A 25030-nucleotide genomic window follows, 5' to 3' on the forward strand; every position below is an offset into this window, starting at 1 on the left:
ATTAAGAAGTAATTAAAGAATTACACATTGTCACCGAGTGCACTCTTGGTAGCAGTGCAGAGGATTACAGTGTGCTGTCCTTTGCAGTGAAAGGGTTAAATCTCATGAGCATTTAAGAAACGGCTCTTAACCTAGACCTGCTGTGTGAACGTAAACCGCGGTTGCTCTGAGGTGCCCTTAAAAGTTGAAGGTTGGTTACTCTCCTGCCAAAGTTTGTTGTTTTATTTTGATAAAAATGAAAAAAAGTGTATATTATGTCTACATCTGTTTCTAAACAAAGTCACTGAAGATAGAGCAGTGAGTCTGTGATGTATGTAGTTTTATGGGAAATCTTCTGTAAAACTACCAGACACTTAAGAATTAAATTATTGTATAAATGTCTAAATGTTCTATATTGAACGTGAAAAAAGAATATCAATGATTGTATGGAGGTCCTTCGTATTACTTCTGTTTTTGTTTTTTTATTATTTATTATCCAAAACAAACTGATAGTTATAGTATTCATGTGTGACATTTTTAAATTAATCTGTTCAGTAAGGAGAATGTAGTACAGGCTAGAGAACTTAAAGGGACACTGAACACTAAATACATTTCATTCACCTCCCTCTAATCATGGATGTTGCCATTATGGTACCTAGGTTACACTACAGGTATCGGAACATGTGTAGCAACTCTCTTTCAAACAGGTCAGCACTGGAATGTAGTGATAGATTTCATCATTTCAGCACCCATAACTAGAAAGGAGGCAGAGAATAACATCAATACAATACTTAAAGGGCCACTCAATGCAGTGGAATTACATAATTAATAAGTGCATAATAAAAAGACTGATTGAACATCTACTCTGAATTTCAAATAAGCAGTAGATTTTTTTTCTGACAAATTTATTTTTTCTTTCATATAGGTGGCAAGAGTCCATGAGCTAGTGATGTATGGGATATACACATTCCTACCAGGAGGGGGGGAATTTTCCCAAACCTCAAATGCCTATAAATACACCTCCCACCTCACTCATACCTCAGTTTCACAAACTTTGCCTCCATAGGATGTGGTGAAGCATGATGTGCTTGATTTCTCCAGTGAAAGGCGCTTCTAAGCATATTGAAGCCCAGTTCCTCTCTAAGTACAGTGTTTGTCTGATGGATGTAAAGAGAGTATTGCCTGATGATACCATGTTTTCAGCTATGGGAAATTATTCATAAGGCGGTCTGTAAATCGGTTGCAGGGATTTATCTGCTTCCTCACTTTATAGATCGACAATATATTCTTGTACCATTACTTCTGCTGATATGTTTCAGTACTGGTTTGGCTGTCTGCTATATGTGGATGGGTGTCTTACACAGTATATAATTTTACTATATAAGACACTCTCAGCTATGGATTGGGATCTTTTTAACTAAAGTTGTTATATATATATATATATATATATATATATGCCTTGAGTCAGTAATTCAGTACTCTTTCTTTTTTATGACACAATGAGTCCACGGATCATCTTAATTACTAATGGGATATTCACCTCCTGGTCAGCAGGAGGTGAATATCCCATTAGTAATTAAGATAATCTGTGGACTCATCGTGTCAAAAAAAGAAATACATTTATCAGGTAAGCATAAATTTTCTTTTCTTTTTTAAGACCCAATGAGTCCATGGATCATCTTAATTATGAATGGGATATTCACCTCCTGATCAGCAGGAGGAGACAAAGAGCACCACAGCAGAGCTGATAAATAGCTCCTCCCTCCCCTCCTACTCCAGTCATTCTCTTTGCCTACGTTAGTGATAGGAAGAGGTAAAGTGAGGTGTTAGTAAAAGATTCTTCAATCAAGAGTTTATTATTTTTAAAGTAGTGCCAGAGTGTGCTGCTTTGTCCTGGGGTGTAGCCGTAGTCCTTGTCAGTCTCTTCAGTAGAGCTTTGGTGTCTTTAGAGCAATGGGAACTTGTGGGACATAATTCTCACTGCGCCTCCCATTCATTTATGCTGCCCTAACCCTGAAAAATCTAAGGGATATTACTCAGTATTTTCTTTCACAGGTCCATGTGAGGAATAGGACCTTGCAAACCTGGGAACTGCCTTTGCTGTCGGGGCAGTATATGAGGTAAGTACTGACTTTTATTTCTGGGGTTAAAGGAAAGGAACTCAGAAGAAGTTGGGCACTTACTTTGTATGGCTGGGATTCATAAGGAAGCCCTTAATGGAAAATGGGCACTTTATTTTTATTTGGCATGAATTCTCCCTGATACATAGACTATATGCGACAGCTAGAGCAGACTCTGGAAGGGCATTCTGTATTTATACCTTACAGGGCATCTGACGATGGTGGTAGTCACATCTCCCAGTGGTTACTTATAGAAACATGCCGACCGGGAGATGGCTGTGCTGATATCGCCCTATGCGGGTGTAATTGAGCGTTTTTACGTTAGCTATCGACTGTATTAGATAGTCTCTGGGGCACTCTACCACATCTCCCGGCGGTTACATAAAAAACATGCCGACCGGGAGATGACTGTGCTGATATCGCCCTAGGTGGGTGTAATTGAGCTCTTTTACATTTAGCTATCGACTGTATTAGATAGTCTCTGGGACACTCTATCAGATCTCCCGGCGGTTACATAAAAACATGCCGACCGGGAGATGACTGTATTGTCAAGACTGTCAACGCCCACGAAGGGCGGATCTCAGGGAGGCGCCATTTACATAGCGTGCCTTTTCATCTCCCGGCTGTTACATAAATCTACATGCCGACCGGGAGATAACTGTTTTGTCAATGCCCACGAGGGGCGGTCCTTGGGGAGGCGGCATTTGTATAGCGCTCCTTTTTCCCTTCTCTTCCGGAGAGTCCAAAGAGATATGGTGTAGTTACTGGTCCTATTACGCATCCTCATGTTATATCCATAATTGGGACCGGAGACTGTCTTTCCCTGTTGCGGTGGGGTTCTGGATCGTGAACGTACTGCTCAGAGGGAGATAGATTTTCTGTAAAGGCACTCAGCAGTTTCCTGCTGAGGGGTATTGATAAATTGCAAAATTATTTAAACTGTTCTGCTCTATTTACAGCAGTTAATAAAAAGTGGAAAAAGGTATCCTTTTTAAAATTTAAAGTGACAGTTAAGTTTTTTGCATTTATAAAAAAAAAAAAATTGCAGCCATCTGTGCATTGCTACCGTCACTAGTGCTGCAGCATATTGGTTGAGGTGTTGCCTGATGCTATCAGGACAGAAACTTCTTTGAGTGAAATCCAGAATAGGATAAATGCCGATAAACTGGCTAATCCCTTTATTACGGATGCTTCCCTTCAAGTTATCTAAGCTGGGAGCAAAGATTTTGGGTTTCTTTATTCTAGCTTGCAGAGCCTTATGGTTAAAGCCTTGGTCTGCGGTTGTGTCCTCTAAGTCTAAGCTTCTGTACCTTTCAGATAGCTCAGCATGCTAAGTCATTGGGTGGCTAAGTCCTGTAGCAATCCAAGGGTTGCAGGTTCAGTCCCCTTGAGACCCTTACGGGTGATTAGACGTACTTTACAAGTACCCCATATATACATTCATAATTTTTAGCTATTCCTTACAAGGGGCAGACCTTGTTTGGACCTGGCCTGTCTGAGATTATCTCTGATATCACGGGAGGTAAGGGTCTCCTTCCCCCTCAGGATACGGGAAATGGATGACAGAGCAATTTTCGTTCCTTTCGAATCTTCAAGGGAAATTCTTCCTCTACTGCCTCCAAACAGGAACGGACTAAACCTGCATGGAGACCCTATCAATCTTGGAATTAGACAAAAAAGCCTGCTGTTAAATCAAGGACAGCATGAAGGGCATGCCCCTGATCCGGGACCGTATCTTGTAGGGGGCAGACTTTCGAGATGTTCAGGTTCCCTGGGCAATGGTGTCCCAGGGACACAGGTTGGAGTTCAATAGTTTTCCTCCCAGAGGCAGGTTTCCGTTTTCAGGATTGTCTGCAGACCAGACACAAAGAAAGGCGTTCTTATTCTTACTCTGCGTAAGAGACCTTTCCAACCTGGGAGTGATCGTACCTGTTCCGGTGCAAGAACAGGGTTTGGGATTTTATTCCAATCTATCATGGTTCCCAAAAAGAGGGACCTTCAAGCCAATTTTAAATCTCAAGAGTATAAACAAATTTTTTCAGAGTTAACGTCCTTCTAGATGGAAACTTTTCGTTCCATTCTCCCTTTGATCCAAGAGGGTCAATTTATGACAATAAGTGGATTAAAGGACGCATACCTGCATGTTCCCATTTACAGGGATCATCACAAGTTCCTAATGTTTGCTTTTCTGTACAAACACGTCCAGTTCGTGGCTCTTTCCTTCGGTCTTGCCACAACTCCCAGAATTTTCTTAAGGGTTTTGGGATTACTGTTTGCTGTGCTTCGGTTAAGCATGCTCAAGCAATGGAACGGAGATTATGCAGACTTGTCTCCTCGAATACTACTGGAGCAGGTGACAAGGGATTCTTAAATAGTAGTTGTCTCTGTATCATCTCTCCCAGGGAACCTGCTTTCGCTGACCATCTTGGTTGATTGTGACAACAGATTCCAGCCTTATAAAATAAGGAGCAGTCTGGGGCTTCCTAAAGGGCTCAGGGAGTTTGGACTCGGTCAGAGTCTGTTCTACCTATAAACATTCTGGAGCTGAGAGCGATCTTCAAGGCTCTTATGGCCTGGCCCAGTTAGCATCGGTCCAGTTTCTCACGTTTCATTTGGACAATATACATGCAGTGGCTTTCATCAATCATCAGAGAGGAACGAGGAGTTCCTTAGCGATGACAGAGGTAACCACAAATAATTCAGTGTGAGGAGGCCCATTATTGTTGCCTGTCGGCGACCCATATCCCAGGGGTGGACTACTGGGAGGCGGACTTCCTGAGCAGGCAGACCTTTCATCCGGGGGAGTGGGAACTCCATCCAGAAGTGTTCTCCAGCCTGATTCTCAGGTGGTTTCAGCCGGAATTAGATCTCTTGGCATCTCGTCAGAATACCAAGTTCCCGAGATACAGGTCGAGGTCCAGGGATTCCAAGGCGGAACTGTTAGATGCTTTGGCGGTTCCTTGGACCTTCTCTCTAGCATATCTATTTCCTCTGTTTGCGCTTCTTCCTCGAGTCATTGCTCGAATCAAGTAGGTGAGGGCATCAGTGATCCTCATTGCTCCTGTTTCGCCTCTCAGGATTTGGTATGCAGATCTGGTGGACATGTCATCTCTGCCGCCTTGGTGACTTCCGTGGAGGAAGGACCTTCTAATTCAAGGGCCATCCCTTCACCTTCATCTAGTTTTTCTGAAGCTGATTGCTTGGAGATTGAACGCTTTGTTATCCAAGCAGGGTTTTTCTGGCTCGGTCATAGAGACCATGATTCAGGCTTGTAAGCCTGTATCTAGAAAGATTTGCTATTAGATATGGCGTACATATCTCTATTGGTGTGAATCCAAGAGCTACTCATGGAGTAGAGTTAGGATCCCTAGAATTTTGTCTTTTCTCCAAGACGGTTTGGAGAAAGGCTTATCAACTAGTTCCCTGAAGGGTCAAATCTGGGTCTTCTCTCTTTTGTTACCCACAAGGCTGGCGGATGTTCCAGATGTGCAAGCATTTTTGTCAGGCCTTGGTCAGGATCAGGCCTGTGTTCAAACCAGTTACTCCACCTTGGAGTCTGAATTTAATTCTTAAGTTCTTCAAGGGGCTCCTTTTGAGCCTATGCATTCCATAGATATTAAGTTGTTATCTTGGAAAGTTTTATTTCTGGTTGCCATTTCTTTGCTCGGAGAGTGTCAGATTTCGGCATTACAGTATGAGTCTCCTTATCTTAGTTTACGTTCAGATAATGTAATTTTAGTATAGTTTGAGGACATGTATATCACTTTTTTTAGCACTAGTAAGTTAAATGACACATGTTTATTAATTGATAGGGTGAAGCATATTTGGATAATCTTATTGAGTTTCAGTAATTGGATGTAAGGATATTAAAATAGGATGGCAAGTTTAAACTATGAGATAGAAGCCAGTATTTAATGTAAAGATTACTGGCCTGAAAATGTTACTATATTCTTACTATTATTTTCTCTTGTAAAGGTGTATCCAGTCCACGGGTTCATCCATTACTTGTGGGATATTCTCCTTCCCAACAGGTACCGGCGTTGTACTGTTTTACTCTCAGGCAGAAATTGGAAGAAGAATCTGCCTGGAGGTTGATGATCTTAGCGGTTTGTAACTAAGGTCCATTGCTGTTCTCACACATAACTGAAGAGTATGGAAAGAAAACTTCAGTTGGGGGGACGGTTTGCAGATCACCTGCTTTGAGGTATGTTCAGTATATTTTTTTCTAGAGAGATGATAAGGTCTAGAAAATGCTGACAGTGCCTGGTATATTTGAGGTAAGCCTGATACAGTGATTTAACAACGACTGGGATCATGCTTACAAGATAAGGGTAATATTCATGTTAACTCTCATATTAGTTAGTGTGAAAACGTTTGCATAACTTACAGAAAAAACGTTTTTTCTCTGAGGGTGATAAATCTTTATTTGGGGCCTAGTTTTCCACATGGCTTCTTAGATTACTCATAGGAGTACTTTTTTAAGGCCCTCTGACATTGAGTGCATGGTGGGAGGGGCCTAATTTCGCGCACTTTATGCGCAGTTGATATTCAGACTGAGACATCCAGCTTCCCTAAAGGAGTCCTCTGGCATCTAGGACCACTATAGAGGGTTTTTTTCCTGCAAAAATCGTGTTTAAGGGCAGGTAGGAGCCACAGCAGAGCTGTGGCAGTGTGTTTGACTGTTTTTTTACGGTTTTACCTTTTTTTAATCCGGTTTGGGGCTTAAGGGGTTAATCATCCATTTGCAAGTGGGTGCAATGCTGCTTTAGTCTCTTATACACACTGTAAAAATTTCGTAGAGTTTACTACTTTTTAACACTGTTTTGCAGTTTATGTGGTAGTTTTTTTCTCTTAAAGGCACAGTACCGTTTTTGTTTAATTGCTTTTTCACATTTATTAAAGTGTTTTCCAAGCTTGCTGGTCTCATTACTAGTCTGTTAAACATGTCTGACATAGAGGAAACTCCTTGTTCATTATGTTTAGAAGCCATTGTGGAACCCCCTCTTAGAATGTGTACCAAATGCACTGACCTTTCTATAAGTTATAAAGACCATATTATGGGTTTTAAAGATTTATCACCAGAGGTTTCTCAGACTGACAAAAGGGAGGTTAAACCACCTAGCTCTCCCAATGTGTCAGAACCTATATCTCCAGCGCAAGTGACGCCAAGTACATCTGGCGCGTCCAATGCGTTTACCCAAGACATGGCGGCAGTTATGAATCATACCCTCACAGAGGTATTGTCCAAACTGCCAGGGTTACAAGGAAAGTGAGACAGCTCTGGGGCTAGAACAAATACAGAGCTTTCTGACGCTTTAGTAGCTATGTCTGATATACCCTCACAATGTACAGAAGCCGAAGCAGGAGAGCTTCTATCTGTGTGTGACATTTCTGATTCAGGGAAGGCGTTACTTCAGTCTGACTCTGAAATTACAGCATTTAAATTTAAGCTTGAACACCTCTGCTTGTTGCTCAGGGAGGTTTTAGCGACTCTGGATGACTGTGACACCATTGTAGTCCCAGAGAAATTGTGTAAAATGGACAAATACTTTGCAGTGCCTGTTTACACTGATGTTTTTCCAATCCCTAAGAGGTTTTCAGAAATTATTACGAAGGAATGGGATAGACCAGGTGTACCGTTCTCTTCCCCCTCCTGCTTTTAAAAAGATGTTTCCCATAGATGCCGCTACACGGGACTTGTGGCAGACGGTCCCTAAGGTGGAGGGAGCAGTCTCTACCCTAGCTAAGCGTACAACTATCCCGTCGAGGACAGTTGTGCTTTCCTAGATCTAATGGATAAAAAATTAGAGGGTTTCCTTAAGAAAATCTTATATAACAAGGTTTTATTCTCCAGTCTCTTGCATGCATTGCCCCAGTCACTGCTGCAGCGGCTTTCTGGTTCGAGTCTCTTGAAGAGGCTCTACAGGTGGAGACCCCGTTGGATTATATCCTAGGCAGGCTTAAAGCTCTTAAGTTAGCCAATTCATTTATTTCTGACGCCGTTTTTCATTTAACAAAGCTAACGGCTAAGAATTCAGGTTTTGCCATTCAGGCGCGTAGGGCGCTATGGCTTAAATCCTGGTCAGCTGATGTTACTTCAAAGTCTAAGCTTCTCAACATCCCCTTCAAAGGGCAGACCCTATTCGGGCCTGGACTGAAGGAGATCATTTCTGATATTACTGGAGGAAAAGGCCACGCCCTTCCCCAGGATAGGTCCAACAAACAAAGGACCAAACAGACTAATTTTCGTTCCTTTCGAAACTTCAAAAGTGGCGCAACTTCAACTTCCTCTACTGCAAAACAAGAAGGAAATTTTGCCCAGTCCAAGCCAGTCTGGAGACCTAACCAGACTTGGAACAAGGGAAAGCAGGCCAAAAAACCTGCTGCTGCCTCTAAGACAGCATGAAGGAGTAGCCCCCGATCCGGGACCGGATCTAGTTGGGGGCAGACTTTCTCTCTTCGCCCAGGCTTGGGCAAGAGACGTCCAGGATCCCTGGGCTCTGGAGATTGTTTCCCAGGGATATTTTCTGGATTTCAAAGCCTCATCTCCAGAGGGGAGATTTCATCTCTCACAATTATCTGCAAACCAGATAAAGAGAGAGGCATTCTTACGTTGCGTTCAAGACCTTCTGGTTATGGGAGTGATCCACCCAGTTCCAAGGGAGGAACAGGGGCAAGGATTCTATTCAAATCTGTTTATAGTTCCCAAAAAAGAGGGAACTTTCAGACCAATCTTGGATCTCAAGATCCTAAACAAATTTCTCAGGGTCCCATCCTTCAAGATAGAGACTATTCGAACCATCCTACCTATGATCCAGGAGTGTCAATATATGACTACCGTGGACTTAAAGGATGCTTATCTCCACATTCCGATACACAGAGATCATCATCGGTTTCTCAGGTTTGCCTTCCTAGACAGACATTACCAGTTTGTGGCTCTTCCCTTCGGGTTACCCGCACCAAGAATCTTTACGAAGGTTCTAGGGTCCCTACTGGCGGTTCTAAGGCCACGAGGCATTGCGGTGGCTCCTTACCTAGACGACATTCTGATACAGACGTCGAATTTTTAAATCACCAAGTCCCATACGGACATTGTTCTGGCATTCCTGAGGTCTTATGGGTGGAAGGTGAACGAAGAAAAGAGTTCTCTCTCCCCTCTCACAGGAGTTTCCTTCCTAGGAACTCTGATAGATTCAGTAGAAATTAAGATTTTTCTTACAGAGGTCAGGTTGTCAAAGCTTCTAACTTCCTGCCGTGCTCTTTATTCCACTTCTCAGCCGTCAGTGGCTCAGTGTATGGAAGTAATTGGCTTAATGGTAGCGGCAATGGACATAGTTCCGTTTGCCCGCCTACATCTCAGACCACTGCAACTTTGCATGCTCAATCAGTGGAATGGGGATTACACAGATTTGTCCCCTCTGCTAAATCTGGATCAAGAGGCCAGGGATTCTCTTCTCTGGTGGCTATCTCGGGTCCATCTGTCCAAGGGAATGAGCTTCTGCAGGCCAGAATGGACTATAGTGACGACAGATGCCAGCCTTCTGGGCTGGGGCGCAGTCTGGAACTCCCTGAAGGCTCAGGGTTCGTGGACTCAGGAGGAAGCCCTCCTTCCGATAAACATTCTGGAACTAAGAGCGATATTCAATGCTCTTCAGGCTTGGCCTCAGCTAACTGCGGTCAGGTTCATCAGATTTCAGCCGGACAACATAACGACTGTAGCCTATATCAACCATCAGGGGGGTACAAGGAGCCCCCTGGCGATGTTGGAGGTTTCAAAGATAATTCTATGGGCAGAGGTTCACTCTTGCCATCTCTCAGCTATCCATATCCCAGGAGTAGAGAACTGGGAGGCGGATTTCCTAAGTCGGCAGACTTTTCATCCGGGGGAGTGGGAGCTCCATCCGGAGGTATTTGCCCAGTTGATTCAACTATGGGGCAAACCAGAACTGGATCTCATGGCGTCTCGTCAGAACGCCAAGCTTCCTCGTTACGGGTCCAGGTCCAGGGATCCCAAGGCAGTGCTGATAGATGCTCTAGCAGCGCCCTGGTCCTTCAGCCTGGCTTATGTGTTTCCACCGTTTACTCTGCTCCCTCGTCTGATTGCCAAGATCAAGCAGGAGAGAGCTTCAGTGATTTTGATAGCTCCTGCGTGGCCACGCAGGACTTGGTATGCAGATCTGGTGGACATCCTTTCCACCATGGACTTCTACTTCAAGGTCCTTTCAAACATCCAAATCTAATTTCTCTGCTTCTGACTGCTTGGAGATTGAACGATTGATTCTATCAAAGCGTGGTTTTTCCGAGTCATTGATACCTTAATTCAGGCTTGAAAGCCTGTCACCAGGAAAATCTATCATAAGATATGGTGTAAATATCTTCATTGGTGTGAATCCAAGGGTTACTCATGGAGTAAAGTCAGGATTCCTAGAATCTTATCCTTTCTCCAAGAGGGATTGGAGAAAGGATTGTCTGCTAGTTCCTTAACCCCTTAATGACCACAGCACTTTTCCATTTTCTGTCCGTTTGGGACCAAGGCTATTTTTACATTATTGAGGTGTTTGTGTTTAGCTGTAATTTTCCTCTTACTCATTTTACTGTACCCACACATATTATATACCGTTTTTCTTGCCATTAAATGGACTTTCTAAAGATACCATTATTTTCATCATATCTTATAATTTACTATAAAAAAAATTATAAAATATGAGGAAAAAATGGAAAAAAACACACTTTTTCTAACTTTGACCCCCAAAATCTGTTACACATCTACAACCACAAAAAAACACCTATGCTAAATAGTTTCTAAATTTTGTCCTGAATTTAGAAATACCCAATGTTTACATGTTCTTTGCTTTTTTTGTAAACTATAGGGCCATAAATACAAGTAGCACTTTGCTATTTCCAAACCATTTCTTTTCAAAATTAGCGCTAGTTACATTAGAACACTGATATCTTTCAGGAATCTCTGAATATCCATTGACATGTATATATTTTTTTTTTAGTAGACAACCCAAAGTATTGATCTAGGCCCATTTTGGTATATTTCATGCCACCATTTCACCGCCAAATGCAATCAAATACAAAAAATCGTTCACTTTTCACAAATTTTTTCACAAACTTTTGGTTTCTAACTTAAATTATTTACAAACAGCTTGTGCAATTATGGCATAAATTGTTGTAAATTCTTATCTGGGATCCCCTTTGTTCAGAAAGAGCAGACATATATGACTTTGGCGTTGCTTTTTGGTAATTAGAAGGCCGCTAAATGCCACTGCGCACCACACGTGTATTATGCCCAGCAGTGAAGGGGTAATTAGGGAGCATGTAGGGAGCTTTTTGGGATAGTTTTAGCTTTAGTGTAGTGTAGTAGACAACCCCAAGTATTGATCTAGGCCAATTTTGGTATATTTTATGCCACCATTTCACCGCCAAATGCGATCAAATTAAAAAAAAAGTTAAATTTCTTCTGTTAAGTGTGATCAGTCCACGGGTCATCATTACTTCTGGGATATTAACTCCTCCCCAACAGGAAGTGCAAGAGGATTCACCCAGCAGAGCTGCATATAGCTCCTCCCCTCTACGTCACTCCCAGTCATTCTCTTGCACCCAACGACTAGATAGGAGGTGTGAGAGGACTATGGTGATTATACTTAGTTTTATATCTTCAATCAAAAGTTTGTTATTTTAAAATAGCACCGGAGTGTGTTATTACCTCTCTGGCAGAGTTTGAAGAAGAATCTACCAGAGTTTTTGCTATGATTTTAGCCGGAGTAGTTAAGATCATATTGCTGTTTCTCGGCCATCTGAGGAGAGGTAAACTTCAGATCAGGGGACAGCGGGCAGATGAATCTGCATAGAGGTATGTAGCAGCTTTTATTTTCTGACAATGGAATTGATGAGAAAATCCTGCCATACCGATATAATGTCATGTATGTATACTTTACACTTCAGTATTCTGGGGAATGGTACTTCACTAGAATTACACTGTAAGAAGTACATAAAGCTGTTTAATAACTAGAAATTATGTTTAGCGTTTTTGCTGGAATGTAAAATTGTTTTCATTTGCTGAGGTACTGAGTGAATAAATGTTTGGGCACCATTTTTCCACTTGGCAGTTGCTTAATCTTTTTCTGTCAGTTTCTGTTCTCTCTCACTGCTGTGTGTGAGGGGGAAGGGCCGTTTTTTGGCGCCTTTTCTATGCATCAGTTATTTCAGTCAGCAGCTCATTGTATTCCCTGCATGATCCGGTTCATCTCTACAGAACTCAGGGGTCTTCAAACTTATTTTGAGGGAGGTAATTTCTCTCAGCAGAGCTGTGAGAATTATAGTTGACTGTGATAAAAAACGTTTATTCTGTAATTGTTTCCTGCTTTCAGAATTTGTTATCTTTGCTATTGGGATTAAACCTTTGCTAAAGTTGTGTTGTTTACAAGGATTGAGGCTATAACTGTTTCAATTTATTAATTTTCAACTGTTATAGATTTTCTGTGCTTCTTAAAGGCGCAGTACGTTTTTAATTGAATTGTATTCCAAGTTGCAAGTTTATTTGCTAGTGTGTTAAACATGTCTGATTCAGAGGAAGATACCTGTGTCATTTGTTGCAATGCCAAAGTGGAGCCCAATAGAAATTTATGTACTAACTGTATTGATGCTACTTTAAATAAAAGTCAATCTGTACAAATTGAACAAATTTCACCAAACAACGAGGGGAGAGTTATGCCGACTAACTCGCCTCACGTGCCAGTACCTGCATCTCCCGCTCGGGAGGTGCGTGATATTGTAGCGCCGAGTACATCTGGCCGGCCATTACAAATCACATTACAGGATATGGCTTCTGTTATGACTGAAGTTTTGGCTAAATTACCAGAACTAAGAGGTAAGCGTGATCACTCTGGGGTGAGAACAGAGTGCGCTGATAATATTAGGGCCATGTCAGACACTGCGTCACAGGTTGCAGAACATGAGGACGGAGAACTTCATTCTGTGGGTGACGGTTCTGATCCAAAACTGGATTCAGATATTTCATATTTTAAATTTAAACTGGAAAACCTCCGTGTATTACTAGGGGAGGTGTTAGCGGCTCTGAATGATTGTAACACAGTTGCAATACCAGAGAAAATGTGTAGGTTGGATAAATATTTTGCGGTACCGACGAGTACTGAGGTTTTTCCTATACCTAAGAGAATTACTGAAATTGTTTCTAAGGAGTGGGATAGACCCGGTGTGCCGTTCTCACCCCCTCCGATATTTAGAAAAATGTTTCCAATAGACGCCACCACACGGGACTTATGGCAAACGGTCCCTAAGGTAGAGGGAGCAGTTTCTACTTTAGCTAAGCGTACCACTATCCCGGTGGAGGATAGCTGTGCCTTTTCAGATCCAATGGATAAAAAATTAGAGGGTTACCTTAAGAAAATGTTTGTTCAACAAGGTTTTATATTGCAACCCCTTGCATGCATTGCGCCGATCACGGCTGCAGCGGCGTTCTGGATTGAGTCTCTGGAAGAGAACATTAGTTCAGCTACTCTGGACGACATTACGGACAGGCTTAGAGTCCTTAAACTAGCTAATTCATTCATTTCGGAGGCCGTAGTACATCTTACTAAACTTACGGCGAAGAATTCAGGATTCGCCATTCAGGCACGCAGGGCGCTGTGGCTAAAATCCTGGTCAGCTGATGTTACTTCTAAGTCTAAATTGCTTAATATACCTTTCAAAGGGCAGACCTTATTCGGGCCCGGGTTGAAAGAGATTATCGCTGACATTACAGGAGGTAAAGGCCATGCCCTGCCTCAGGACAAAGCCAAATCTAAGACTAGACAGTCTAATTTTCGTTCCTTTCGTAATTTCAAAGCAGGAGCAGCATCAACTTCCTCTGCACCAAAACAGGAAGGAGCTGTTGCTCGCTACAGACAAGGCTGGAAACCTAACCAGTCCTGGAACAAGGGCAAGCAGACCAGGAAACCTACTGCTGCCCCTAAAACGGCATGAATTGAGGGCCCCCGATCCGGGATCGGATCTAGTGGGGGGCAGGCTTTCTCTCTTCGCCCAGGCTTGGGCAAGAGATGTCCAGGATCCCTGGGCGCTAGAAATAATATCTCAGGGATACCTTCTGGACTTCAAATACTCTCCTCCAAGAGAGAGATTTCATCTGTCAAGGTTGTCAACAATCCAGACAAAGAAAGAGGCGTTTCTACGCTGCGTACAAGAGCTCTTGTTAATGGGAGTAATCCACCCAGTTCCACGATCGGAACAGGGACAGGGGTTTTACTCAAATCTGTTTGTGGTTCCCAAAAAAGAGGGAACTTTCAGACCAATCCTGGACTTAAAGATCCTAAACAAGTTCCTAAGAGTTCCATCGTTCAAGATGGAGACTATTCGGACAATTTTACCTATGATCCAAGAGGGTCAGTACATGACCACTGTAGATTTAAAAGATGCTTACCTTCACATACCGATTCACAAAGATCATTATCGGTACCTAAGGTTTGCCTTCCTAGACAGGCATTACCAGTTTGTGGCTCTTCCATTCGGATTGGCTACAGCTCCAAGAATCTTCACAAAGGTTCTGGGTGCTCTTCTGGCGGTACTAAGACCGCGGGGAATCTCGGTAGCTCCATACCTAGACGACATTCTAATTCAAGCTTTCAAACTGCCAAGTCTCATACAAAGTTAGTACTGGCATTTCTAAGGTCACATGGATGGAAGGTGAACGAAAAGAAAAGTTCACTCGTTCCACTCACAAGAGTTCCCTTCCTGGGGATTCTTATAGATTCTGTAAAAATGAAGATTTACCTGACAGAGGACAGGTTAACAAGACTTCAAAGTGCTTGCCGCACCCTTCATTCCATTCAACACCCGTCAGTGGCTCAATGCATGGAGGTAATCGGCTTAATGGTAGCGGCAATGGACATAGTACCCTTTGCACGCCTACACCTCAGACCACTGCAACTGTGCATGCTAAGTCAGTGGAATGGGGATTACTCAGACTTATCCCCTTCTCTGAATCTGGATCAAGAGACCAGAAATTCTCTTCTTTGGTGGCTTTCTCGGCCACATCTGTCCAGGGGGATGCCATTCAGCAGACCAGACTGGACAATTGTAACAACAGACGCCAGCCTTCTAGGTTGGGGTGCCGTCTGGAATTCTCTGAAGGCTCAGGGACAATGGAGTCAGGAGGAGAGTCTCCTGCCAATAAACATTCTGGAATTGAGAGCAGTTCTCAATGCCCTCCTGGCTTGGCCCCAGTTGACAACGCGGGGTTTCATCAGTTTTCAGTCGGACAACATCACGACTGTAGCTTACATCAACCATCAGGGAGGGACACGAAGCTCCCTAGCTATGATGGAAGTATCAAAGATAATTCGCTGGGCAGAGTCTCACTCTTGCCACCTGTCAGCAATCCACATCCCGGGAGTGGAGAACTGGGAGGCGGATTTCTTAAGTCGTCAGACTTTGCATCCGGGGGAGTGGGAACTTCATCCGGAGGTCTTTGCCCAAATACTTCGACGTTGGGGCAAACCAGAGATAGATCTCATGGCGTCTCGACAGAACGCCAAGCTTCCTCGTTACGGGTCCAGATCCAGGGATCCAGAAGCAGTCCTGATAGATGCTCTGACAGCACCTTGGGACTTAAGGATGGCTTACGTGTTTCCACCCTTCCCGATGCTTCCTCGATTGATTGCCAGAATCAAACAAGAGAGAGCATCAGTGATTCTAATAGCACCTGCGTGGCCACGCAGGACTTGGTATGCAGATCTGGTGGACATGTCATCCTGTCCACCTTGGTCTCTACCTCTGAAACAGGACCTTCTGATTCAGGGTCCCTTCAAACATCAAAGTCTAACTTCTCTGAAGCTGACTGCTTGGAAATTGAACGCTTGATTTTATCAAGACGTGGGTTTTCTGAGTCAGTTATTGATACCTTAATACAGGCTAGGAAACCTGTTACCAGAAAGATTTACCATAAGATATGGCGTAAATACCTATATTGGTGTGAATCCAAGGGTTACTCTTGGAGTAAGGTTAGGATTCCTAGGATATTGTCTTTTCTACAAGAAGGTTTAGAAAAGGGTTTATCCGCTAGTTCATTAAAGGGACAGATCTCAGCTCTGTCCATTCTGTTACACAAACGTCTGTCAGAAGTTCCTGACGTCCAGGCTTTTTGTCAGACTTTGGCCAGGATTAAGCCTGTGTTTAAAACGGTTGCTCCACCATGGAGTTTAAACCTTGTTCTTAATGTTTTACAGGGCGTTCCGTTTGAACCCCTTCATTCCATTGATATAAAGTTGTTATCTTGGAAAGTTCTATTTTTAATGGCTATTTCCTCGGCTCGAAGAGTCTCTGAGTTATCAGCCTTACATTGTGATTCTCCTTATTTGATTTTTCATTCGGATAAGGTAGTTCTGCGTACTAAACCTGGGTTCTTACCTAAGGTAGTTACTAACAGGAATATCAATCAAGAGATTGTTGTTCCTTCTTTATGCCCAAATCCTTCTTCGAAGAAGGAACGTCTACTGCACAACCTGGATGTAGTCCGTGCTCTAAAATTTTACTTACAGGCAACTAAGGAATTTCGACAAACGTCTTCTCTGTTTGTCGTTTACTCTGGGCAGAGGAGAGGTCAAAAAGCTCCTGCTACCTCTCTTTCTTTTTGGCTTCGTAGCATAATTCGTTTAGCTTATGAGACTGCTGGACAGCAGCCTCCTGAAAGGATTACAGCTCATTCCACTAGAGCTGTGGCTTCTACTTGGGCCTTTAAGAATGAGGCCTCTGTTGAACAGATTTGCAAGGCTGCAACTTGGTCTTCGCTTCATACTTTTTCCAAATTTTACAAATTTGACACTTTTTCTTCATCGGAGGCTATTTTTGGGAGAAAGGTTCTTCAGGCAGTGGTTCCTTCTGTATAAAGAGCCTGCCTATCCCTCCCGTCATCCGTGTACTTTTGCTTTGGTATTGGTATCCCAGAAGTAATGATGACCCGTGGACTGATCACACTTAACAGAAGAAAACATAATTTATGCTTACCTGATAAATTCCTTTCTTCTGTAGTGTGATCAGTCCACGGCCCGCCCTGTTTTAAGGCAGGTAAATATTTTTTAATTTATACTCCAGTCACCACTTCACCCTTGGCTTTTCCTTTCTCGTTGGTCCTTGGTCGAATGACTGGGAGTGACGTAGAGGGGAGGAGCTATATGCAGCTCTGCTGGGTGAATCCTCTTGCACTTCCTGTTGGGGAGGAGTTAATATCCCAGAAGTAATGATGACCCGTGGACTGATCACACTACAGAAGAAAGGAATTTATCAGGTAAGCATAAATTATGTTTTTTCTCAATTTTAGGTTTCTCACTGAAATTATTTACAAACAGCTTGTGCAATTATGGCACAAATGGTTGTAAATGCTTCTGTGGGATCCCCTTTGTTCAGAAATAGCAGACATATATGGCTTTGGCATTGCTTTTTGGTAATTAGAAGGCCTCTAAATGCCGCTGCGCATCACACGTGTATTATGGCTAGCAGTGAAGGGGTTAATTATGTAGCTTGTAGGGAGCTTGCAGGGTTAATTTTATCTTTAGTGTAGAGCTCAGCCTCCCACCTGAAACATCAGACCCCCTGATCCCTCCCAAACAGTTCTCTTCCCTCCCCCACCCCACAATTGTCCCCGCCATCTTAAGTACTGGCAGAAACTCTGCCAGTACTAAAATAAAAGGTATTTGGCCCTTTTTTAAAAAAAAAAAAAAAAAAAAAAGCATATTTACATATGCTGATGTGTATGATCCCCCCTTAGAACCCAACCTCACTGATCCCCCACCTAACAGCTCTCTAACCCTTCCCCTCTGCCTTAATGGGCGCCATCTTGGGTACTGGCAGCTGTCTGCCAGTACCCAGTTTTGCAAAAAATGTGCCTTTTTATTAAAAAAAAAGCCCTTTTCTGTAGTTTAGCTTTCCCCCCCACCAAGACCAACCCCCCACCCCTTCCAGATCCCTTAGATTATATTTTTAAAGTTTAAACTTTCCTTTTTTTTTTTTTTTTACTTTATGTTTTTCTGTAGTGTAGCGGTTCCCACCCGCTCCCGCCCCTTGCACGCGCCCGCCCACCAACCCCCGTGCACGCGCGCGCTCCCGTGCGCGCCCCCGTGGTCCCGCCCCCGATCCCGCCCCCCTCCACTCCATACAGAGCATCGATGGCCGCCCACCCGCCTCCCACGTAAGCTCCCACCCACCAACGATACCGGCCATCGATGTCCGGTGCAGAGAGGGCCACAGAGTGGCTCTCTCTGCATCGGATGGCCAAGGGGGGTTATTGCAGGATGCCTCCATATCGAGGCATCACTGCAATAACCGGAAAGCAGCTGGAAGCGAGCAGGATCGCTTCCAGCTGCTTTCCAGACCAAGGACGTACACCACACATCCTCGGTCATTAAGTGTATTTTTTTTTAGGACGTGTGGCGTACGTCCTTGGTCGTTAAGGGGTTAAAGGGACAGATTTCTGCTCTGTCTATTCTTTTGCACAAACGTCTGGCTGAGGTTCCAGACATTTAGGCGTTTTGTCAGGCTTTAGTTAGAATTAAGCCTGTGTTTAAACCTGTTGCTCCGCCATGGAGTTTAAATTTAGTTCTTAAGGTTCTTCAAGGGGTTCCGTTTGAACCTTTGCATTCCATAGATATTAAACTTTTATCTTGTAAAGTTCTGTTTCTAGTAGCTATCTCCTCGGCTCGAAGAGTTTCGGAGTGATCTGCTTTACAGTGTGATTCCCCTTATCTGATTTTCCATGCAGATAAGGTAGTTTTGCGTACCAAACCTGTGTTTCTTCCTAAGGTAGTATCTAATAAGAACATCAATCAGGAGATTGTTGTTCCTTCATTATGTCCTAATCCTTCCTCAAAGAAGGAACGTCTTTTACACAATCTTGATGTGGTTCGTGCTTTAAAGTTTTATTTACAAGCTACGAAGGATTTTCGTCAAACATCTGCTTTGTTGTCTACTCTGGACAGAGGAGAGGCCAAAAGGCTTCGGCAACTTCTCTTTCTTTTTGGCTGAGAAGCATAATCCGCTTAGCTTATGAGACTGCTGGCCAGCAGCCTCCTGAAAGAATTACAGCTCATTCCACTAGAGCGGTAGCTTCCACATGGGCTTTTAAAAATGAGGCCTCTGTTGAACAGATTTGTAAGGCGGCGACTTGGTCTTCGCTTCACAATTTTTCTAAATTCTACAAATTCGATACTTTTGCTTCTTCGGAGGCTATTTTTGGGAGTAAGGTCTTACAGGCAGTGGTGCCTTCCGTTTAAGTTCCTGCCTTGTCCCTCCCTTCATCCGTTTCCTAAAGCTTTGGTATTGGTATCCCACAAGTAATGGATAAACCCGTGGACTGGATGCACCTTTACAAGAGAAAACAAAATTCATGCTTACCTGATAAATTTATTTCTCTTGTGGTGTATCCAGTCCACGGCCCGCCCTGTCATTTTTAGGCAGGTGTTTTTTATTTTTAAACTACAGTCACCACCTCACCCTATAGTTTCTCCTTTTTTCTTGCTTGTCTTCGGTCGAATGACTGGGGGTGGCAGTTAGGGGAGGAGCTATATAGACAGCTCTGCTGTGGGTGTCCTCTTGCAACTTCCTGTTGGGAAGGAGAATATCCCACAAGTAATGGATGAACCCGTGGACTGGATAAACCACAAAAGAAATAAATTTATCAGGTAAGCATAAATTTTGTTTTATAGGATATCATGCTAAAATTGGCCTTGGTTTAAAATGAGCATTATATATTACCCACTTAGAGACATCTATATACGCACACATATACGATTGATATTATGTTTACATATTATTTCCTTATCAAGGCTGAAGTTTTTCAGTCTTCGTATCAAACAATTGAATAGGGATAGTTAATATGGAGGATGTACACTCTTATATATATATATATATATATATACAGTGGGACCTCGGTTTACAAACGACTCGGTATACGAAATTTCGGTTTACGAATTCAAAATCTTGAAAAAAATTGTCTCGGTTTAAGAATTTTTTTCGCAATACGAAACAAATGTTCCGGTTTGCCCCTCGGTTTACGAATTTTTTTCGCAATACGAAACAAGTGTCCCGGTTTGCCCCTGCATACTGAAGTGTGGGTAGCAGTTGGAGAGGTTTTAGAGCCATTTGCAACAAGTTGTTGAGCCTTTTGGAGCCATTTGCAGCAAGTTGTTGAGCCCTTTGGAGCCATTTGCAGCAAGTTGTGGAGCCTTTTGGAGCCATTGGAGCCATTTGCAGCAAATTTTGGAGCCTTTTGCAGCAGGTTTTGTAGACTTTATTTGACTTTTTTTCTCACCTCCGGAACGCATTAATTGGTTTTCAATGCATTCCTATGGGAAACCGTGTTTCGGTTTACGAATTTTTCGCAATAAACCGAGGTCCCACTGTATATATATATATATATATATATATATATATATATATATATATATATATATATATATATATATATACACGTTTAAGACATGGTTCCATCAATGTGATGATGTACTATGCATATAGTTTCAGTTCGGAATCAAATGTAATTTTAAAATATACTAAGAAATGTTGATGTCATTACAATATTAAGTACCTATTATATACTATGCATATAGTTTTAGTTTTTAAGTGAACACAATGTTAACACACAAAATATGTCGATTTTGTTACAATATAAATTTATCCTTTTTGTATCAAGTACTAGTACTTGCAATAGAAGAGAGGTCTAGCTTTTAGGAGGTAACAGCTGAACGCTATACACCTGTGTGATGTCACACAAGGAGGCGTGAGTTTAAAATTAGACATACTACCGCTGCCTTTGTGGATGTTTAGAGGATCAGTTGTTCCATGTACCTGCATCCCCGCAAGTAGGAGCTTGCTGACAAGTTACCAATAGCGGTTGCAACACGGAGCGTTACTGGGAGAACACAGAACAGAATTCCTCCTGTGAGAGTTACTGCTGATCAGTCAGCCGAGCAGCTCAGAAGTCTCGGTCTGCTCCAATGGCACTATAGTGTGCTTTACTAAAAGTGAGTATATCTATATATACTTTTGTTGCTTACTGGATCTTGTTTGGTGATACTGCACTTAGAGGCGCCTCTGTATTTCTTCCTTTCTTCAGGAATACATCTGATAAGGTTAAGGTTGCCAGAATTTTATTTTTTCTCCAGGATGGACTGGAGAAGGGTCTATCCGCTAGTTCCCTGAAGGGACAGATATCGGCTCTGTCTGTGTTACTGCACAAGAGATTGGCTGAGCTTACGGATGTGCAGTCCTTTGTTAAAGGGTTAGAAATTGATTCCTTTTTGAACCTAATTAAAATATGTTAATATAAAGACTACTATAAATGCAAATAAAACAGTTTTTTTGTTTTTTTAAATGAAGCTTTCGCATACCTTCATTTTAAAGATTAAATTATCATGAAATGAGCAGTAACGACCGCCCATAAAATGATGCATGGCTCATGTAAATCTAGCATCCGCCCCCCCATCCAATGGTGAAGCTGCTGGGCCCCTTAATTTTAATATTACATTTAGTGTTAAAGTACACAGCAAAGTTAAAAACATTGTGCTTGGAGGGGCAGCTTCACACAGGAAACTGAGAGGAGACAGGGAACAATATAAACCACGCTCCAGCCCAGGCTGCAAGTTTACCAAAGGAAAGTGGTCTGGATCAGAGTGAACTAACGTTGACTGGGAGCTGTGCGAGACTTCACAGCTGCTTCTGTCCCACTTTAACCCTGCACTAAGGAGAGCAAACGTTGAATACAGCAGTGAGCAAAAAGTTAATTTAAGCTGTTGGGCTCATCTTCCCCCTCCTTGCTTTCTTTGCTTGATTAGTGACTGTGAGGGCTCCGATTCCACATGAAAGCAAACACAGCAAGAAGGATGGAGGAGATGAGCCCGACAGCTTAAATAAACAGAGCTCTCATACTCACCGCTGTATTCAATGTCTAAAGCACAGATGCACTTTATCATAAGCAGGGAAGAATTGTAGCATGAACGCAGCTCTCCTAAAATGTCTCCTCCTCGTTTTCTTTGTGACGCTGCCCCTTCAAGCAGTAATCATTTAAAGATTTATATTTTTCACTCCCTGAGTTGATGCGTTTCTGAGATCCGGTTTACAAAATCTGTCCAGATGCCCCTCTATTATCCTGATTAGCCGGTGCCTGCTTGCAAGAACTTGTGCTCCTGCCTCCTGTCAGTAGACTGCTCAATTTGCTGCTGGAGACAGGGGGGCGAGTCTGCGCATGCGTTGCCAATACCTTTGTTTTAATGCGCATGCGGACGGCCATGATGTTTTTACCTAAGTAGAACATCGTAATAGGCCCTTATAATGAGCAGAAAATGGGTTTGGCGAAGTATTAATTTTTAAATTGAAATTACAAGGAATGTAAAGAAAATTGTACAAAGGTACCAATTACAAATATAAAGATGTTTGATTGAGTTAAACATGTTTTTTGGGTTTACTATCCCTTTAAGGCTCTGACTAGAATCAGACCTGTGTTTAGATCTGGGGCTCTGCCTTGGAGCCTCAATCTTGTTCTTAGTGTTTTGCAGCAGGCTCCGTTTGAGCCTTTGCATACTGTTGACATTAAATTGTTATCTTGGAAGGTTCTATTTTTGTTGGCTGAGATTTCTGCCTTGCAATGTGATCCCCCCTTATCTTGTTTTCCATGCCGATAATGCGGTTTTACTTACTAAATTAGGGTTCCTCCTAGGGCTGCATGATTAATCGCAGATGCAGTTTTAAAACCGCAAGTGTATGCGATTTTTGGCCCTGCACCATTTGATGTCACCTATGACGTACAGAAGGGCCACCGACTTGCTGTGTCCGCCTTGCGACATTGAGCTGACTTACCGGGGAGCACTGTGGCTGATGCAGGTTACAGGGAGGGGGTCCGACTTACCGTTGTGCTCTGTGGCTGATGTGGGTTACAGGGAGGGGGGCCAACTTACCGGGCAGCACTGTTGCTTATGTGGGTTACAGGGAGGGGGGTGCGCTGTGGCTGATGCGAGTTACAGGGAGGGGGTGCGCTGGGACTTATGTGGGTTGGGGGCTGATGGTGGTTACAGGCGGTGCTTGTGATGTTAAAGGGGAGTTACAGTGGGAGCTGATGGGACTTATGTAGGTTACAGAGGGGGGCTTATGGGGGTTACAGGGGGTGCGGGGTTACAGTGGGAGCTGATGGGTCTTATGTAGGTTACAGAGGGGGGCTTATGGGGGTTACAGGGGGTGCGGGGTTACAGTGGGAGCTGATGGGGCTTATGTAGGTTACAGAGGGTGGATTATGGGGGTTACAGGGGGTGCTGACGTTAAAAACATGATTAAATCGCACATTTTTTCTCCCATATCACCCAGCCCTAGTTCCTCCCTAAGGTGGTGTCGGATCTTAACATTGATCAAGAAACTGTTCCTTCTTTGTGTCCTAATCCTTCTTCAGCGAAGGAACGCTTGCTTCCCCATCTAGATGTGGTTCGTGCCTTGAAGTTCTATCTTCAGGCTACTAAGGAATTCTGACAATCTTCTTCTTTGTCATCTATACAGGGAAGCGTAAGGGGCAGAAGGCTACTACGACTTCCCTATCTTTCTGGTTGAGGAGTGTCATCCGCTTAGCTTATGAGACAGCGGGACGACAGCCTCCTTAGAGGATAACAGCTCATTCCACTAGAGCAGTGGCTTTCTCCTGGGCTTTTAAGAACGAAGCCTTTATGGATCAGATGTGTAAGGCGGCTACCTGGTCCTCCTTACACACTTTTTTTCTAAATTTTATAAGTTTGATGTGTTTGCTTCCACTGAAGCAGCTTTCGAGAGAAAAGATTTGCTGGCTGTGGTGCCCTCAGAATAGGGTCCGCCTCTTTTTTGTTCCCTCCCGTTATTCCTTTAGTGTCCTCTGGAGCTTGGGTATAGTTTTCCCAACAGTAAGGAATGAAGTCGTGGACTCTCCCTGCCTTATGGAAGAAAAGCATAATTTATGCTTACCAGATAAATTCCTTTCCTTCCTGGCAGGGAGAGTCCACAACCCCACATGTAATTTATTTTTGTAGGACGTCTCCCTTTTTATATTATTTCTTCTGGCACCTTTATACTCTGATGTTTCTCCTACTTTTCCTTGTTCCCTCTGCAGACTGGGGGATAGGGGAAGTGGGAGGGATATTTAAGCCTTTGGCTGGGGTGCCTTTGCCTCCTCCTGGTGGCCAGGTGTTTGTATTTCCCAACAGTAAGGAATTAAGTCGTGGACTCTCCCTGCCAGGAAGGAAAGGAATTTATCTGGTAAGCATAAATTGTTTTTTTTGTTTTTAAATGCAAGATTTTACAGTGTACCATTAACTTAAAAAAAAAAAAAAAGATGAATGCCCAAGTAACAAGTGGTTTATTATTTCACCAGGGTATCAACATGGACAGGAATCCTCTTTCTCTTCCTCCCTTGGAGCCTCCCCCTCCATATCCATTATATCAAGAACAGTCCCAGCATCCACTTCATCATTCACAGCAGCAAGTGCATGAATCTCCTGAGTCACAAAGCTACCAGCCTCCATCACCAGTACCCTGCCCACCTCTGGACTTGAACTTGGCTAATGTGAGTATTGTTTGTGTTAATTCTCTATTTTTCTTCAATTGGCAGTGAGAGTCCACAATAAAATTCATAACCTGTTGAAATACTATTCCTGGCCACCAGGAGGAGACAAAGACACCCCAAACAAGGCTAAAAAATAGCCCTCTAACTTCCCCTACCTTCCAGTAGCTCTTTGCCTTGTATAATGGAGATAGGCAGAGAAAGGTGTTCTGTTAAGTTTGATGATTTTGCATCGGCAGAAGGGTTCTACAAGCAGTAGTGCCTGGTTCTTAGGACTGCCTCCCTTATATCTCCCTTCAGAACGTTCGTGAACTCCACAGCGTGAATATTGGTTTCCCACAGGTTG

The 25030-nt window shown here is 43.1% G+C and overlaps 1 protein-coding gene across 2 annotated transcripts in view; it reads left to right on the forward strand.

The window, feature by feature from the left end:
* Positions 1-25030, forward strand: part of CRTC3 (CREB regulated transcription coactivator 3) — a 668286-nt gene that overhangs the window by 541979 nt on the left and 101277 nt on the right. For both annotated transcript variants that reach the window (XM_053717740.1, XM_053717741.1), the window contains one exon: positions 24496-24687. In XM_053717740.1, coding sequence (XP_053573715.1) covers positions 24496-24687 — 192 coding nt within the window. The remainder of the gene's footprint in view (positions 1-24495; positions 24688-25030) is intronic.

This window comes from Bombina bombina, chromosome 6, assembly GCF_027579735.1.
Source record: "Bombina bombina isolate aBomBom1 chromosome 6, aBomBom1.pri, whole genome shotgun sequence".
NCBI classification, from domain to species: domain Eukaryota; kingdom Metazoa; phylum Chordata; class Amphibia; order Anura; family Bombinatoridae; genus Bombina; species Bombina bombina.